This window comes from Oryzias melastigma, linkage group LG9 (genome assembly GCF_002922805.2).
Source record: "Oryzias melastigma strain HK-1 linkage group LG9, ASM292280v2, whole genome shotgun sequence".
NCBI lineage: Eukaryota > Metazoa > Chordata > Actinopteri > Beloniformes > Adrianichthyidae > Oryzias > Oryzias melastigma.
Window position 1 is genome coordinate 26,418,214 of NC_050520.1, and position 18,322 is coordinate 26,436,535.

General features: G+C 38.0%; 1 protein-coding gene across 3 annotated transcripts in view; it reads left to right on the forward strand.

Moving 5' to 3' along the window:
- ncor2 (nuclear receptor corepressor 2) overlaps positions 1-18,322 on the forward strand; it is a 78,474-nt gene that overhangs the window by 16,519 nt on the left and 43,633 nt on the right. For all 3 annotated transcript variants that reach the window (XM_024275319.2, XM_024275318.2, XM_024275320.2), the window contains exons 2-6: positions 4,140-4,335; positions 5,066-5,181; positions 9,841-10,018; positions 13,253-13,435; positions 17,940-18,053. In XM_024275319.2, the coding sequence (XP_024131087.1) occupies positions 4,231-4,335; positions 5,066-5,181; positions 9,841-10,018; positions 13,253-13,435; positions 17,940-18,053 (696 nt within the window). In that variant the 5' untranslated portion in view covers positions 4,140-4,230. The remainder of the gene's footprint in view (positions 1-4,139; positions 4,336-5,065; positions 5,182-9,840; positions 10,019-13,252; positions 13,436-17,939; positions 18,054-18,322) is intronic.

An 18,322-nucleotide genomic window follows, 5' to 3' on the forward strand; every position in this document is an offset into this window, starting at 1 on the left:
AAGAAAAGATTGATTTGATCTGAATCTACTAACATTTTTAACCCATACCTATTTTTGAGGCAATAAAACAGCTAATTACAAGTTTAACTATCTATTTTATTGTGGTTTGTTTGCTACACTATCTCATTGTGTCAATCTTGGATTTGGTTTAAAGTAGACATAACAGCAGGACAGACTATTCTTGATTTGGAGGTATGTTCAGCTTTTCTAAGTTTGTCGATAAACATTGAGGGCTAGCCATTGAAACTGTAGTACTTTAATTGTAGGTCTCGACTGTGAAGCAACCAGTTTGTTCTGAGCGGGGATTTGCTTTACTGTTTACATGTGAGTAGAATGAAACTGTTGTTTGAAGTCTGCCTCCTGCTCTTCTTGGCAGGCTGAAAGCTGTCTGTGTGTTAGTATATCCACAGTCATTCCTAGAATGGAGAGAGGGTGGGTGTTAAGAGGATGAAATATTGGCTGTTGCAGGCTGAGGCCTTCTACTCTGCAAAGACAGAGCAAAAGAGAGTGGAGAGGGAGAGCGCAGGAGGGAGGTGACTGAGTTCATTTGCAATGTTGGCGGTGAGCCATTGACTTGCCTGTGGGCGTCTGTAGCAATGCCAGTGCATGTGTTTAGCCTCTTGTCTGGAAGGCTGTATTTGCCCCAGAGTTGATGTTAAAGCTCTCTTATTGTGTTGGTCCTCTCATCGTGGTTCAGGTTTTTTTTTTAACTTTTGGGTCCTTTTGGGTCTTGTGACTGCATAGAGACTCTCCGTCTCTGGACTGGATGTTAGTTCAGTTCCAGGAGAAACTCTCTTTATTTTTATTTTAAAAACATAAAATCTTTGCTTAAGCTTATGTTTCTTCATTCCTTGAGTAATCAAGTTAGTTTGACCTAAAATAGGTGTTCACTAATGTGAGGAAACTATTTATGACCTCACTTTAAGCCACTGAACACAAAGCCAGTCTCCTGCTGGTGTGAGACTTTCAACAGTGTTTACCCCATCTCATGGCCTCCATGAGCTTATGTTTACAGAGGTCCTCTGTCTTTTAAAGCCAGACCCATGTTCAAGCTTTCGTAATAGAGCTCTTTGCGTAACGGCAATCAAGTAACACTTTGTTTTTGTGACAGTGGAGCTGGAAGGAAGGGGTTGATAGTGCCCCTCTTTGTGCTACTAAAAGGTTTGAAGCATATGTAGGACATTTAAAATGTGTACACGGGCATTTTAACCCAGGTTGTGGCAACAATTCAACTTCTTTATTTTTTACCATTTAATGCTAAAAGATTTTTGCATTCAATGAGTTTATTATTTTGCATCCAATTTGGGGAATGCCAGTGCAGTCACTGAAGGAACTGCAACAACCATTTACTTTCATATTATACTGCAGTTTATGATGAACCATCTTTTATTGACCTTTTTTTTTACAGTTTTCTTTTTTTTAATTGTGACATAATAAACAAAGATATTCTTAGTAGAGATTACAGAATAGACTGAAAATACTCTCACTCACTGACAGATAACTATAAAGCATAACCATTTATTTCTACTCCATCATGTTTTCAAGTTGGGTGGCATGTCAGGTTGATATTTTAATTGCTATGTCTCTTGCTTTGTGGCACAATTAATAATAAAATAATAATAATGGCTTAGATTTATCTGCACATTTCCAGGTTCTCAAAGGGCTTATGATGTGTATCCATTATTCATTCAGACTTCATTCATACTTGGTGATGGTAAGCTACTGGTGTAGTCACAGCTGCCCGGGGGCAGACTGACATAGGCATGGCTGCCAGTACGCACCAATGGCCCCTCTGAGGGCTAAGGAGGGCTAAGTGCCTTGCCCAAGGACACAATGACGGCTGGCTGGCAGGAGTGGGGATTAAACCACCTATCCTACGATCATTGGCCGACCTGTTCTACCACTTGAGCCACCGTGGCCCCAATTAGCATCATAACCTGGCGGTAAACAAAAGAGAAAAATAGTATGAAACCCAATTTCTCTGTTGGCCAGGAGTACAGGGAATAGAATCACATCCATGTGTGGCTTGTAGACTTGAGTGAGTCATTGCAGTGAAAACAAAGATTTTTCACTTCAGTTATCCAAAGTGCAATAGACAATCTCACATCAGTCTTCTTTCTGCCTCACACATATTGAAGTTGTTCACAGGTATAAAAGAAGACATATTTTTTTCCCCCTTTTTTCTCTTTCTGTGCTTCACCATGTTCAGTATAACCACAGTATGATATAATATGATGGTAACCACTGGAAATCCATCCATTCCTTTTATTGAGTTTTCTTCTTGAGTTAAAGCTTGGGACCTGTTGTGTGTTGTGTTCAATACTGCTTGCAGTTTAGTCATTTTGGTGTAAATGCATTTTTTACTGATCTGAATTTCGCACTCTATCTTGATCTTTCTTTTTCTGGTGTCTCTGTGTACCACCAAGCTAAATAGTATTTTCATCAGGTTGCTGTTTGACTTGGCTGGAGTCAGATTCCTCTAAGCGGGACAGTGATCCATTCAGTAAGCAGCAAAGTGGGAGTTAAACCTTGCAAGTGCAGGGAATCTCACTAAATAGCGTCAGGTGATAACTTTTTAACTATCTGTAGTTAGTGCTGGGTGATATGCAAAAAAATGTATATCACAATATAAAATATTTTATATCACGATAACAATATATATCATGATATATGACAATAAAGTATATTTTCAGACTATTTTCTCACTATTTTAAGTAACAGATGACTGAATAGTCACAATTGAGAAACAAACATTTTGTTGTAGCAAAATAAATCAAATGAGAACAGATGTGGCTGATATACAGCAGCCTTCACATTTGTTCCAAAAATCAAAGGTATTTAAACTGAACTTGTAAAAAAAATATTTAAAAAAAAATATATATATATATTTTCAAGTGCACAACAGTTTCAGGTTTCTGAGAAGAAAATCACATTTTTGCACGAAATTCTGCTAAAATTACGTAAACTGTTGAAGAGTTATAACCAAACCAATATTGACGCTGGAGCTAAAGCTCCAATGTTAAAACTATTTATTTATTTATTTATTTTTTTTTTCAGAACTTAAGTCACTGAATGGAACTGTCTCAATTTTTGAACGGATAAAGCAGTTCTCGCTAGTCTTACTTTGAAAACAGGAAGCTTCACCGACATTTATTTTGAAGATTTGTTTACTTCTGGTGACAGTCGTGCAGAACATTCACCTTTAAAATCCAACATTGTTCTGTATTCCAAAGCAATAAATATTTTATGACACTACATTTATAAAGGTCACAAATCAGCGATCTTGGGCGTCGCAAATTCTCTGGAGCAGATCGCGAGAACCCGAGTGCCTCGGTACTCGATACAGTCCTGTTCCACAGCGTGGCTTGTATCTTATTTTTGTAATCTCATATGTTCATTCTCGTGGACTTTCCTTGAGTGATAGAAAGTTTATTGTTTTAGCATTGGCGCAGAAATAGCTTATTAGCATAACTTACATAATGCTGTCTTCTACGTCAGAGGTCTTGAATTCAAAATGTAGCCAAATCACAGACGTCCCCCCTTTTGCTGAAAGTGTTTCTTCTTGGGCTGCCTGCATCTGTGTATTGATTTGTTTCAACTCTGGGGAAACAACTTCAAGCTGTCTGCGTCCATCGTTCTGCATTCGTGCTAAGTAAAGTAAAGCATGTCGTAAAACACGCCGAAAGTGAGAATCAAAGAACGTATAGCAGCTTTACGTCACAAAACCACAAGACGGTGTCTTTATGAAGAATCTCTCTATCATTTGTCTTTATTTTCACTTTATAAATTTTTTTGTGTACACACTGTCTCTGGCTATTTAATGACATATTTGGCGTAATAATTTATGAAATTAGCTTAAAAACAATATAAACGAGAGGAGAAATGGCCCGATAGACGCTTGTCTATCACCCACACAATATGTATCGTCATATCGCCCAGCTCTGAATGTAGTATAGACGTCCAAACGAACCTTGAGGATGCTTGCCATCGCCCATTACATTGAACAGTTGCCCTTTTATGTCATGCACTTGAATTTTATTGATACTAAGTGTCTTAAAATATATATTCAGAGGTTAATGGTCGTCTCAGTAGGCTCTTGGACCTGATTGTGTGTGTTTTTTTTTTTTTTGTGCTTACAGGTTTCAGGCTCAAGCAAACTGCCAATAATGTGCAGCATCTGCCTTAAAGCCATGCCCTTTTCCCACCTGTAGAGGAAGCGGCTGTGCCAGCATGTCCTCTCATCCCCAGTCTGTGCCGCCGGGCCGGAGAGCTATGGACTCGAGGCATCTGCCAAATCCCGCCTCTTTACCACTGCAGCTGCAGCGGGCTCACACGGTAAGGGATGACAAAGGGAACAATTTCAATCCCAAAGTACCTCAGCATGTTTATGTTTATCTATCGATCTTGCATGAAATGTATGTCACAATATCCATTAATATGTAGAAAAAAGTGTTTGGACTGGTAAGCACCTCACCCCTGATCCCCCAAAACTGATGATGTTTGAGTAAAAACAAATTAATCTGGTGCAACGGAATGGTTCCCTCATTAGATGTTAGAGTTGAAAGTTCATGTTTGCAGTGTGGAGTAATAATAGCTTCTAACTCGTTATTTCCACCAACATCTCCTAATTATTGAGATTATGTTCATCAGTTCACCACAGACAAAGATGTCTTTTCTTCAAAGAGGACGCCTCTTTTAACCTTAAAGTTCAGGAAGTGACCTCCAGTGTCAGCGAGGCCCACTTGGTAATTGAACAGAAAGAAAGCTGGATATACCGAGGATTTCCTCTGCTGCAACTGTTGTTCATCTTATCGTCCCACTGCAGCCTATGTTTGGACAAAACATTAGGGATCATGGGCTGTTTTAATAAGTGTACGTTTTCAGTAGCTGTTCAAATTTTTTAACTAAATTAAGTGTGGAAGAGATCTAAGCTTGGAGAAGGGATTCTGTATATTACATGTACAAACAAAACATAGTTGGACAGAAAATAAAACTTTTTGTGAATTTTTTTGTAATTTTTGTTTCATTTTTAAGTTAAACAATTCTGATTTTGGTTGTGTTTCAGGAAGTGGGATTGGTTGACTACCACCCTCATCATGTCAGGGACTACGGCTGCCACCTGGCCCAGCCCCACCGCCGTCGACCTTCTTTGCTCTCAGAGTTCCAGCCTGGGAATGAAAGGTACGAGTACTGCTCTGAGTTCTATACGCCTCATTAGATCTCAGGACATTTTTTTTTTTTTATATCCTGAGTTTTGGTTCTTAAAAGCTTCAATCTGATCTCAGGTTTAACATTTTTTAAAGTCTGGGTTGATTCATTTTTTAATATATTTTTGTTTGTGGGAATTGAAGTGTAAGGAAACTCCTCCTGTCATATTATTTTATTAAATCCAGATCAATTAAACTAATTAATCAAACTGATAAAACCCAGAAATCGATCTGTAAACATTTGTGTTGTGGTATGCCTGCTTTCCTCATCGCTTGAAATAGTCTGAGTCCTGACAGCTGAGAGCTAGCACATGAATGGAAGCCACATTGAGGCTGCATTTTTATGCAACATTATCTCAGTGAAGCCTCTGCCTGTTAACCCTCCCCAAAAGCAATCCTTATGTAATTGGCAGCCACAAACCGTTCCCTTTTTAATCTTGTGTTAAGTGGTTCTGCAGGGCAATGCAGCCTGCAGAGTTTTCCTTCTGTATAACCAACAGTAAATCGAGCAAAGCATTGTATGAACAGTAGAATTTTTTATTCTTCTCCCTCTAGAGACCCACGTCTCTTACCTACCATTGTTCTTTATTATTTATATGTGGATCTGTTCCTTAGTGTAAGACGTGATGAGGACTTATGAAAGATTAATGGATGTGATTTAAATTTTGCATGGTGCTCAGGGAATAAGTCGCATAAATGTTTTTGTTCTCAGTTTGCTGGCATGCAGATTTAGTGAATGTTACTGGAAATCATCTGCAAATACCTGCGTGAATCTAGGTGTAGAGTTGGTGGCTGCCTTTTGAGATTTAGTCTGAGTGTTGTTGAGTGCTAACAGCAGATGGTAGAAAATTCTCTGTAGAATGATGATACTGCTGCTTATTGTATCGCTGTCTTTAAGCATCAATGAGCATTTAAAAAACATGGTGTTGCACACCGGCCCTGTTGAATAATCCTGAGCGTAGCCCCTTGCATGGAAACATTATGTCATGGCTTGATAAAGAAATAAACGCTCTCCTCAAATGCTTCCTGATTCACTGCTACATTTCATTCAATCTGGGATGCTTTGGCAGTTTGTCAGAAATGCCCTCTGTGCATGTGCAGGACAGATGCCTTATGCAAGCTCTCCAGCTGAGCGGCCTGTTTGCTCCTCTGTAGATAATAGATGAACATTTTATCAAAACTAGACTACAGATGGGGATTTGGAAGACAGAGGTCGAATTGATTCAGGATTTCTTTTCCTGCTTTTTTTTTTGAGTCTGCAATTCTGACCTTGACAATAGTTTTCTCTGTTCTTTTATGTGCTTATCTTATCCTTTGCTGAACCAACATTTAGAACCATATATGTATGTAGTGTATTATATCTCCTATGTATGGAGACTTGTAGGACACCACGAACACATCCTGTACTCATTTGTAGCTCCGATGTTCCCATTTTGCCAAACTAATTACGCATTAAAACCTGCTTTTCTGTTAGTTTTATCTCTCATCGCTCTTATTTGGTGCTCATAATCTGCTGTCAATATGGTGCAAAAATAAAATTGAGCCTTTTTATGTCATTGTTTTTTCTTTCTGAGATTATTCCTTCCCAAGAAATCGAGGAAAATCTTTTTTAAATAGAAAGTCAACAAATACCATGTAATTGAAATTTAGATGTTATAGTAGAATGATATAAAATCATATATTGATTTAACATTTCTTTAGCATGTCTGTTTTTAATTGTAATGTATGCCCTTTTTTATGTTGCAGGAATTTAATCTTTTTCTTTTTGCACCTTAACCAAACATATGTTGGTCAAACCAGATTTTTTTATGCTATTTTGTCAGGAAAGAAAGATTTTCCTGTTGCATTTTCATAAAAATAAATATAAAAAAGAAAGAAAATGTGTATAATGTGTCTTGCGATGTTGGGATCAAGCTTCCTAAAAACAAGGAAAAGAAAAATATTTTCACCACAGTTAACAAATCGAAAATGACTGAAATTCTTTGGTTTTCCCAGATAATTCAGCTACCTAAATGTTAAATATTTAGGTAATACTATAGTTAGCTCCAAACTGAGGAGGTTGCTTTGGTTTTGCCTTTGTTACCAAACTAACCAGATCAAATAAATCGTCTCAAATTCATTTTATCGTCTCCCTCAGGTCTTGGTTTTGCCAGTAATGCGGTTTTTGCTCTGTGACACGGTAACAATGAATGCCAAATCCCATTTTCCATACTTCTTTTCTGAGCTATGGTGAGGTTAGCCAAGCGTTTCTCTCCGTTACCCAACCTTGTGCCTAGCACAGCTGCACAGCTGCCTCTCTGGGGAGCAGCGGAGATATTGGCAACCATACAAAGACTGTAGTGCTTTCACAACAACAGGCTGCTATCAGCACACATGACTTCTGTTTTTGTCATAATGGGGTCCACGTTAGTAAGGTAGCGACAGAGCAAAGCTGTGATGAGATCCCCCAAGGCCTCCCTCCCCCCACTTCCATGCACATCTCAGACAAATCCGCCCAAGAGACTAGATTATTCTGCCCACTCACAACTGCAGGAGGGAAGAAAGGGAGGACGGAGTTGGGTGGGGGTGGACTGGTGCTTGATGATGTGATTATGTAAGTGCCAACTCTGTGGAAATAGAGATATTCCACTGAATGAATGGACAAGACAAGCATGTCACATGGAAATAACACCATTGTGACATTTTTTTAGGGACCTGAAGACATTAATACCCATGAATCTCTTCCATACCTCATATTGAGCCTTTTTATTTTATGTGGTTTCGACTTCGTAATGTCTGGCCTGGCATATCTGCTGCTATATCTTGTATAGTCAATGGAAAGGTGTGATTGTTACACTAGGCCTCTGATACAGAAATGGGCTTCAGTCTTTCAGCACTCGAGCAACCACACACTTAGACATTGTGGGCCTAGACCGGCAATTATGGTTGTGTTTTCCCATTTCTCTTTAGAAGCCACTTCCATTTTGACACTAGAAGCAAAGTCACTGACTTTCTGCCTTTAGGGTTCACTTGGAAAACATTCACTTTGACGGAATAGAGTGCATTTAACAGACGGGTCAATGAAATAGTCTTTAACAGGGTATGCAGATCCTTTCAGATGTAGTCATTTGTTACAATAACCACTCATTTGACTATTTAACCGCTGATTGTTGCTTGCAAGATTTCACCAATTCATTTACACGCTTTTATTAATGTATTAAGCATTAGTTAAGAGCCATTGCTACTTATGCATGAAAGCTCAGGAAGATCAATCGCCATTATAGAGAATCCTCCATCTTCCTGTTACTATGACCCATGTCGCCTTTAAAGAGGCTCAACCAACAAATGGAAAGGCTGCCTCTGTTCTACTCTGGAGCCTCTGATTCTTCGAAGATGGATGAGTCATTAGATGAAAGCCATTATGGGAAAACCTTGAGCATCATCTTTAAAAGACTATAAGTTAACAAGAGTGTCTTCAGTCAGTGGCCTCTTCAGATCCACTGTAACACTGACTGCTAAGGGAGATCCTTCCTGCTCAGAGCTGTAACCACCGAAAATATGTTCAAATGTTGAAAATGACTTGCTACAACTACTAATATCCACCTTAGGATTAATAAAGTATTTTTGAATTACATTGAAAAGAATTTAGGTTATTTAAATAAGTTGATGTTACCTAATCTTAATGCAGGCTTTACTGCAACTTTCAGTGTGTTTTTGTGGTTACAGTAAAATAAAAACAATAAGGACTTTTAAATGAAGCCATTATAAGTGACAGACTTTCTCGAATAGAAAAGGAACCATTATCAAGTGCATTGAAGTAAGATATTGTTTAATGTAGCTTATATTTATTCATCTATGAACTAGTTAGGAAACATTCATAAAATTGTTAAAACATTGAGTTATAGTTGTAATAAATAACTAAATATAATGCAGTCTGTGACTTAACAAAAATGTATACATGTCTCCCAACTTTTGTTTGTATATCTTTTTAAATTTTACATCTTCTGAAATGGCAGATCATTTATATAGTCTATTTCCTAAATTTTTGTTTCTCTAACCACACTATTACAACTCAAGAAGCTATTGCCTTTCTACTTGCAGTAATGAGTTGGTTTGAATATGGCATCAAAGAAAATTCAATTCATCTTTATCATTTACCTTTTTTTCTGTGTTTTCCCAACATTATTTGTGATTGTAATAGTAATCTGAGACATTATGTCTGATTTTTACAGCTTTGCCATAACTTACAATGCATCTTAGGTTTTGGGCTGCTTTGTGTGTTTGTAAAGTATCATGCTGTGAAGCAAAAACAGTCGGTTTTAGTAGGAATTTCAAAGTAGAGAGACTTAACCATATATTTAAAAATATCATTTTTTATATTGTAGCCACTTGTTAATGGTGTAGTATTACACAGTGACAACACTTATGCCATGTTTAGTTTATAATGTACTTTTCTTTGTGGAATGTATGTCATTTTAATAGTTCTGCAGTTTAATAAATCTCATTTGTGTGTTGCCAAAATTATTATTAATTCACAAGTTTTTGTGTTTTATTTTTGAATGTTGTAGATACATTTTTAACCACATTTAATAAAATGTTAATGTGTGTAATAACCAGATTTTTCGTGTTTTTGAATGTCTTGTTTCTCTTTCAGGGGCCAGGAGCAGCACATTCGCTACGAGCACATCTACCTACCAGATGCCAGCAGCCAATCAGAGCTGGAATATCCTGAGATCAAACGCCCTCGTATAGAGATTGGGCCTGAGAGTCTGGTGAGACCTTCACCACACCGTCACCCATTGCCTTTGGGTGGGGCTGAGGACATGATAAAGGTCAGTGGTCTGTTGACAGCACAGTACATATTATCACATGTTTGGGTTTCCACAGCTGTGGAAATAAGGTGGACAGCATGTCAATAAAATAGTCAGACTTTGTGGTGCTTAATTGTTGTTTTAAAATATTCAGGTGATCCACTCTGCTTTTTAAGAATCCACAAAGTTGTTGTTCATATTTCAGTCTGAAAAAGAGAAATTTACCCTGAAGAAGTGAGCAGTAATGGGAGGACTACGGGAGTTGTGAAACCGCAATTAATAAATAATAGAGCTGACCTAGATTTCAAAAGACTGGGGATGAAACTGTGAACTGCAGATCAAAAAGACTTGTTTGTAGCGTATAGCTGCTGTTCGGGCGGTGTTCGTGACATTAGAGAGCCTCGATCTCCCAAGAAAGGCACAAAGCCAAAGAATGGTAAATGGATATGTCCGTAACAGAAGTTTACTGAAAGGAGTGAGGAAAATGCAGGAATTCCAGTGCATCCCCTAAAAGCAACAAAAGCTCTAAACCCATTGCATAAGTCACGTCTGATACTGTTGCTGAACTGAAGAAAACCGACCTACATTTGTGGTATAGAGCGCAAAAAGGAGCTGTAAATGAGGCTAGGGATATGTGTAGAGATCCAGATAAAGGAGGACTAGGAGACAAAAGGCTGACAGGAAAAGACGGAGTCAGCCCAGTAGTATTAGACAAAGCTGATGCTTGTAGCATGACTCATTAGAACAGGAAATTAGATACTGCCAAAAGCAGCAAATCGGTTACTGTACACCAACTTTTTATCATCTTCTTTCTTTTCTTTCATTTCTATGTTTTCAAAGGGATGGCTTTCACCTATAGTTCAGTATCACCTTATCTTTAAAGTTTAAATTTTACTTGTGTGACAGCTAACTTTGTTGTAACTACATTAAAATGAGAAAATTTGGCTTTTTGTTGTGACATTTTCAGAGTTTTCAGCTTAATGATAGATGGGTTGATGAATAAGTATTAAAGAAATAACAACACAGGTGGCAATTTATTTTGTAAAAATATGGCTTAAGCTTTTGGTTATTGCACATAAGAAATTGCATTTACTGGTTGATTGTCAGTTACAGTAGTTTTTAAAGTATTTTTTTTTTACAGTTTATTATATCAGAAAGCATTGTAAGAAATGCACTGAAAATGACGCCTCCTCTGTACTGGTCAACTTCTTTTTTCAGTTAATTTCTATTCAAGATAAAAGACTAAACTTTAGTGATGTTTCCTGTCAACATTGAAAGGGTTCAAACAAGCAAAGAAAAACCTAATATTTGTCTCCTAACAGAAGTGTGTGGCTTGCATGAGCCTTGTAATCTTGGGAGCTATTTTTCTGACTTGATGTTTGTGTGCTCATTATTTCTTGTGACTCACTGGGCTTAGCAAGGCGTGGGTTTCTTCATCTAGGACAGCCCCTCAGCATCCTCTGCCACCAACATTTTCAATCACGGCAGGTCTGTAATTCCGCCTGCCTAGACAAGATTAGCCCACTTACATAACCTTCATTTCTCGTTTAAAAATAACCCAGAACAAAACCCAAGCTGGATCTCTCACATATACACACAGCTTTTCTTATTAGGACATTGCACCAACTTTTGCCCTGATGACAACAAGGACTGGGGTCAGAAATATGCATTGACCCATCAGAGGTGTTCTTTGGTAAACGTAAGGTCAATTGATCTTGACTAGTTTTAATGTTTAAAAGTCCCAATTGAGTTTGTTTGTCCATCTGTATAAAGAAGTACCAGTTATAGTTATTTAGTCATTTGCTCCATCGGCCGACATCATTTTTGTGTCAACTTTAAAATCAGTATTAGCCACGAACACCAGCATATTTTGATTTACACCATTAAGGTGCTTTCACACCGAACGTGATTCGTGTGACAAATTCGCGTGTCCCGGCCCTCTTTCACCACGTGGCGAAGTTGCTGCTCACCGCCTGTCAAAAAAACGTGTTCCTGGTGCTGAGGCCGCATGTGGAAGGAGCTACCAGCTCTGTCTGTGGATATGTCACTTAGAATAAATGGAAGACACATACAATGTCGAGGAATACGGTTTATTAATTGTGAAGAGTTCTACAAAAACATCAGTAATCATGTCTCCACGTTTGGGTTTTGATTAGTATTCAAAGATTTTCCCGGTACAGGGGGCTGTGTCTGTATGACAGCTGCTTCCACAGTGTTTGTGTGTCTCTGTGGCTGAGCTTAAAGGCTGACTGTTTCGTATTAATCCAAAGGGGGAAAATAAAATTAGGAGACCTTTTCTCTTCTTTTTAAATGTCTCGATGAGACTCGAGCTGGCCGATCTGTCCAGAGTGAATCCCGCCTTCGCCCAAAAGTAGTTGGATGAGTTCTGAGAACCTGCAGTTCAAACGGCTAAAGGAAAAAGATGAAAGTTCTGGACAAAAAAAGCTCACTTTGGATTAATATTCTACCTGCTAATCGAGTCAATGAAAACGTCACATGCCCAAAGCAGAGTTCCTGATTGGCTGATGCGACCTGTCAAACTTCAGATATTTCCTTTTTGGCCGTGCCCCCTGATTCACGCCTCGCCACTCAAATCAAGCTGCTGGCAGACCTTCACGCCATGCCAGTCGCTCAAATCGCGCTGCTGGGTTTCAATTCACCTTAGAGCGCGTCTGTACCATTGATTAACAAATTAGAGATGGGCGCCTCAGCCGCGCGAATCGCGTTTGTGAATGGACCTTCAGAAGATGAGGTTCCTTTTAATGCCACCAACTGAAATAGTTTAAATATAAAAATCCTCCGGAAGTAAAGTTTTACTGAAATTTGTACTGAATTCTCTTTACTACCCATTACATTGTCTTCTATAGCTACACAATCACTGGTGTCAAAATAGTATTTTTTGTTAATTTTTTTTCGTTTGCTTCACATCTTGTGTTGTTGGTGCATAGAGGTGCAAATATGTGCTGTTGGAAGCAATGGTTAAACAATGATTGTTCCAATTCCTCGAAAGTAAATGGTTAATAGGGGTAAGGAACACAATGTCATACTTGAGTAGTTCCCATGTTTGTCAGATAAAACAGAACCTTAAATTTTTTGTTGACCACCAAGATTGGTTCATGTCTTGTTTTATTTTTTCTATCTTAGTCCTTTTTTTTTTTAAAAAAAAAAAATCCTCTTTTCATGTTTAAGTAAGGTGTTAAATGCAAAGCGTAACTATTTACAGAATTTTCTCACGCTTTTTTCTGGTTTCCATAGGAGCGTGGAAGTTCCATTGGGAAGCTGGAACCCATCTCCCCTGTGAGCCCAGTTCATATAGATCCTGACTTGGATTTGGTTCCAGCTCGCTACTCCAAGGAAGAGCTGATCCAGAACATGGACCGCGTGGACAGAGAAATTACCATGGTGGAGCAACAAATCTCCAAGCTTCGTAAAAAACAGGTCTATACACAATCCAGATTTACAATATTAGGAGGTAAATGGGTTCAAACTGCTGCTCTGTTTTAATGTTGCATTCAAGCTCCAGCTGCAGTGAGTATATATATTCAGGAATCCATTGTTTCCTACCTTTCCTCACAGGCATTTTCATCTTGGAGAAATGCCTGTTAAATATGAGGCTGTAAATATCAATAGAGCAGAATTATGGCATAGTTTTTGTGACTTTGGTGTGATGTATCTCTGCCGGTTAAGCTGCAGTGGCCCCCTGTTGACTGCTAGCTATGTTTAGGAAATCAGCCAAGCATGTATTCATCTGAGCATATTCCTCCTCATCCGTGCATGTTGCTATATCAACCTGCTAGTAATTATTCCTGAAAGCATCTTTGGGCTTTTGATGGCACACGGGTCCAGTTGTTTATCTGTGTTGTTTGAGTTAATGCCAAATTAACCTCAGAAATAACTCCAGTCGATCCATTCTGTTATGCATTTGCATTGATCCCCAAATAATGCATAGAATTGTGTGCATGTTGCTTTTGGATCACTTTTTTAGACTGACCGCATCTGCACAGCCAGCTTTTGTTGTGGTATAGACATTTCACATCAGATAATTATAACCTGTGTAGGACACATAAGCAGTTATCTATGTATTGCTGCACCGCATGAACTCTCTGTGTAATAATATTCTTTAGATCTTTACACAACCTGACAGATGCACATTTTATGTCAGAACATAAAAGGGAATGGGAAAAATATAACACAGCTTGATTGCGCTAGAATAAAGCAGTTTGTGAGTATGGGAAGATGGCTTTTCTTGGAAAAGGAAGAAATATGGCCCCCAAGGAGCTACAACATTAAAGGAGGTGCATAAGGAGTTATAATCTGTGGAAGAGTCTTGTTGCTTCATATGCAGATTCACTTGGTTAGGAGCAATGCTTTAGCTTTACAATTTTTAATAAGTTGCAGATCTTTAAAAGTGAGTGTTGGTGATGAGCTAATGAAGGAATATGTCAACAGAAATACAAAAAACTTGTAGTTTTGTCATTCAGAGTCAAGAAGGATTAACTGCTTTGTTGAACTGCAGAAACAGTAAAGAAACTAGACAAAAAAACTATTAAAAAGTTGATTATTAAACCATAGGAAACCAGTCCGAAGCATTGTTGATTTGATGAGGCTGTCTTCAGTTTAAAACACTCACCACATTTATATCAGTGGATAGTTGAAATGTTAATTGTTGGTCCTGGAGTACATAGGCACTTGCCTGCATTAATGGATTACATTAGTCTTATGTTGTGTCTGCTCTCCTAGACTTCATTCTGCATTATTGCTTTTGCATTGATATGCTACCTCGTTATTGATTATATGTAATGCATGTCGGATTTTCTTTAAACCACAAACATGAATTTATAGTTTATGTGTCTATTGAAATGTTCAAAACTTTTTAAAACATTTTACAATGTCATTGAACACTGCTAATAGGAAAATATATTTAAAAAAATCAATTTCTTTCTTTTAACTTTCAGAATAGCTGAAAACAAAACTCTTTTAAACACCATCTTCTCATCAACATCCAGTTCCTACCTTTGATGTTTTTCATATGCCAGCTGTTTTCATACACTCAGACACCTGAACAAAATAAATAGCATGATATTTAAGAGCTCAAGAATTCAGTGGATGGGCAGTGGTTAGAGCTCATGTTACCAGTTTCATGTCAGTCAAGCTCAGTGTTTCTGTTTTTTATTATCATTTTACTCTGAGGAATGTTTGAGGTGGGGGAGATGAGGGCGAAGAATATGTATGGTCTGCGTAAGAATGTCTGTATTTGCCTTACCAGATGCTTATCCAGTGCTATCATACCACAAGATGATCCATTCTGCGAGAATGTTCTCATGTGGATACTTCTGAGGCCTCGTTTCCCCCCTTTCTAGAGCCCCTGAGGGGAGATGAGCAGGAGGAGTAGAAAACTGAATTAAGGAAGATCAGCTGTATGCACACCACTCTATTTAAACAATCGTGGAGCCAAAAATCATCCGCCAAAGGATTCCAGTTGAGGAAATGTCTATAATGTCTATTTGTCAACAGTAAAATGTACCGTATTCTTCAAATCATAAGGTGCACCAGATTATATGCGGAAAAATAAAAGTCAGATAGTGCAACACTGTTTAGAAGAGGCAAGCGATTGATCAGAAGGATTGATGGGAAGTTCTGTATATTTTCAGTGTTTTTTGTGTGTGCTGATATAATCATAAGTAGCCTTTGCAAAGAGTGCAAAATTACCGTTTATGATGTTGACTCACAGTACATATCAGTCCATGTGGCTCCTGACTACAGTAGCTATAATGCTCTAACAATCAATCAAGCCGTGCAGCTTCATTGTTTACCAAAGTCGCACTAAAACATATTGACAGATTTCCAAATGTATACCACACAAAATCAGTTTCAGGTCAGTAAGGACAACATTAGAGATAATTAAAGATTTTATGGTACAAAGAAAGGGGAATATATGGAAAAAGATAAATCTCTTAATTTAAACACAAATCTACATAAATGATCAAAGACATTTAGTTTAAGGACTAGAGTATGGTTTAGAGATAAATTAAATTGTAGTAGCTCTTTAACACTGAAGATGTCTCTGGCAACACCTAAATAACATGTAATTCTTCGACTGTTCAAGTGATCACTGTGAACCAGCTGATTCTGACTTGGAGAGATGTGGGTTTCATATCGACTGTGTACTGAAATGCAACACATTACTAAGGTATGGTGTTGCAAAATGCCACAAACCGCTTTTCCTCCTTAACAGAATCTGCTTGATTTCCATTGATTGCACACTTCACTAATTTAAGTGTTGCATATCAGCAGAAGGCTGGGTTTCTTCCGAATTTATTTTAAGTGTCTTTACGATTGAAAAGTTATGGTTGCTGAAAAATTGTCAACACTAATACCTAAGCTCAGATGTTAAAGGGTAAATCTCATTAAGAAGATGAAGAAAGTATGTAATGTTTACAATAAGTACACTTCAGTGTGAAAACGGAATGTAAAAATAAATTTCGGGAAGTCCCATTGTGTGGTTTTTTTAAATAATTTAATTGTAAAATAGTACAGTAATGTAGCCTTGATTGGTAATGACAGAGGTCAAATGCTTCCCGGAGGTCTTTAGTGGGTTTGCACTCAGTTTAAGGCTCTGAGAAAGTGACAGAAGGCAGAGCTAGGGGTAGCAGAGCTGAAGATGTTATGGTTCTCTTTTGGAGTGATGAGGATGGATGGAATCAGGGAAGGAATACATCAGAGGAACTGCTCATCTTTGAGATAAACGAAGGGAAGCAGATTGAAATGGTTTGGACTTTAGGGACAGTGTTTATGTTGATAATAAGATGAGCTACCACCAAAGAGATCTAGAGGAAGACCAAGGAGGAGTTTCATGGATAAATGAAGGAGAACACAAGGATGGTTAGTGTGAGTGAGGAGGATTCAGTAGATGGAAGCGGATGATCTGCTGTGGTGACTCCCAAAAGGGAGCAGGTAAAAGGCAAAGAAAAGACCTACTTTAGAAGTTTGCTAATTATTTACCAATACTTAAGGGACTTTAGAAGCAGAAGGCTGTTTTTAGTCTTGTGGTTTGAACTGTGTTCTGTCGACAGTAAAACAAGAGAATTGATGTTGGCCAAAAGTGTTGAATTTTCTAAAAAAAAAAAAAGATTATGCTGTTGAAATTTAGCCTCCCATTATTTACTCTTAGTAAACAACAATTATTCTGTCATAGTTGTGTTTTTGCTGTTAAACAGTGGCCAAATAGTACAAACAAAGAGGGAAAAAACATTTTAGGTCTTGAGAATGTGTTATTTGTGAATTAGGCTTTTCAGTTTGCGATTTATACAAGATATATTTTTCAATCAAATCAGTATTTTATATTAAACTAAATACATTCACTCTTGTATTAATGTTTAATAAACTTCTTGTTAATATTTTATTATTTTTAAAATGTTGGATTTTTTTGTTTTTTGTTCTCGTAGATAGAAATGTTAACTTGAGTGTGCTCCTTAAGTGTGGATAAAAGATTTAGTTTGTGTTGACGGCTGTTTATGCTTTTATAGTTAGAAAATGATTTCCACAGAACACCTGCTGACTTTTTTTGAAGTAACCTTCATGTGTTTTCTCCATGTTCTTCCCTCTAACAGCCTTTATTGTGGCTTCAGCACACCTCGTTCCTCTGTTTGTTAGGTAGACACAGTGCTGCAGGAAACAGTCACTTGCCCTCTAAAACGGCAGCAAACGAAGCCACACAAAGTCTGTTAGGGCATGAACTTTTTAAGTCTGATCCACAGTGTTGGAGCCTCTGTTTGTTCAGTGCAAATGAGCAAGTGTGAGCAGCAGCTGCAGCGAACACGGGAGTCATTTCAGAATGACCTCTCCTCGGAAAAGGGCTGTTCTTTTATACTGCAGCAGAAAACCTGGGTGTTTTCTGGAAAATGTTCACAAAAGAAAAGTAAACCCTCTGTTTGTTTTACAGCAACAGCTGGAGGAGGAAGCAGCAAAGCCCCACGAGCCGGAGAGACCCATCTCACCCCCACCCAGTGAAGCCAAACACCGCAGCCTGGTGCAGATCATCTATGATGAGAACAGGGTCAGTGCAAAACTCACACTGGAACAAACACAACTAAAATGGTTAATGTGTTGCCTGGAAGTTAAACAAGGCCCGTGAAAGTCACTTCTGAACATTTGGGTCCAGACAAACGGTAACAGTTATAATAAATAGGCTGCAACTGTTAATTTGATCACATTTATTTTGAAAGCTATTTCTGCTTTTTTCAGACCATTTTCCATCATTTTAGCTTAGAGGATTTTTCAGTTTTCAGATGAATCCAGTCAAATCAAACTGTTCTATTATTAAGA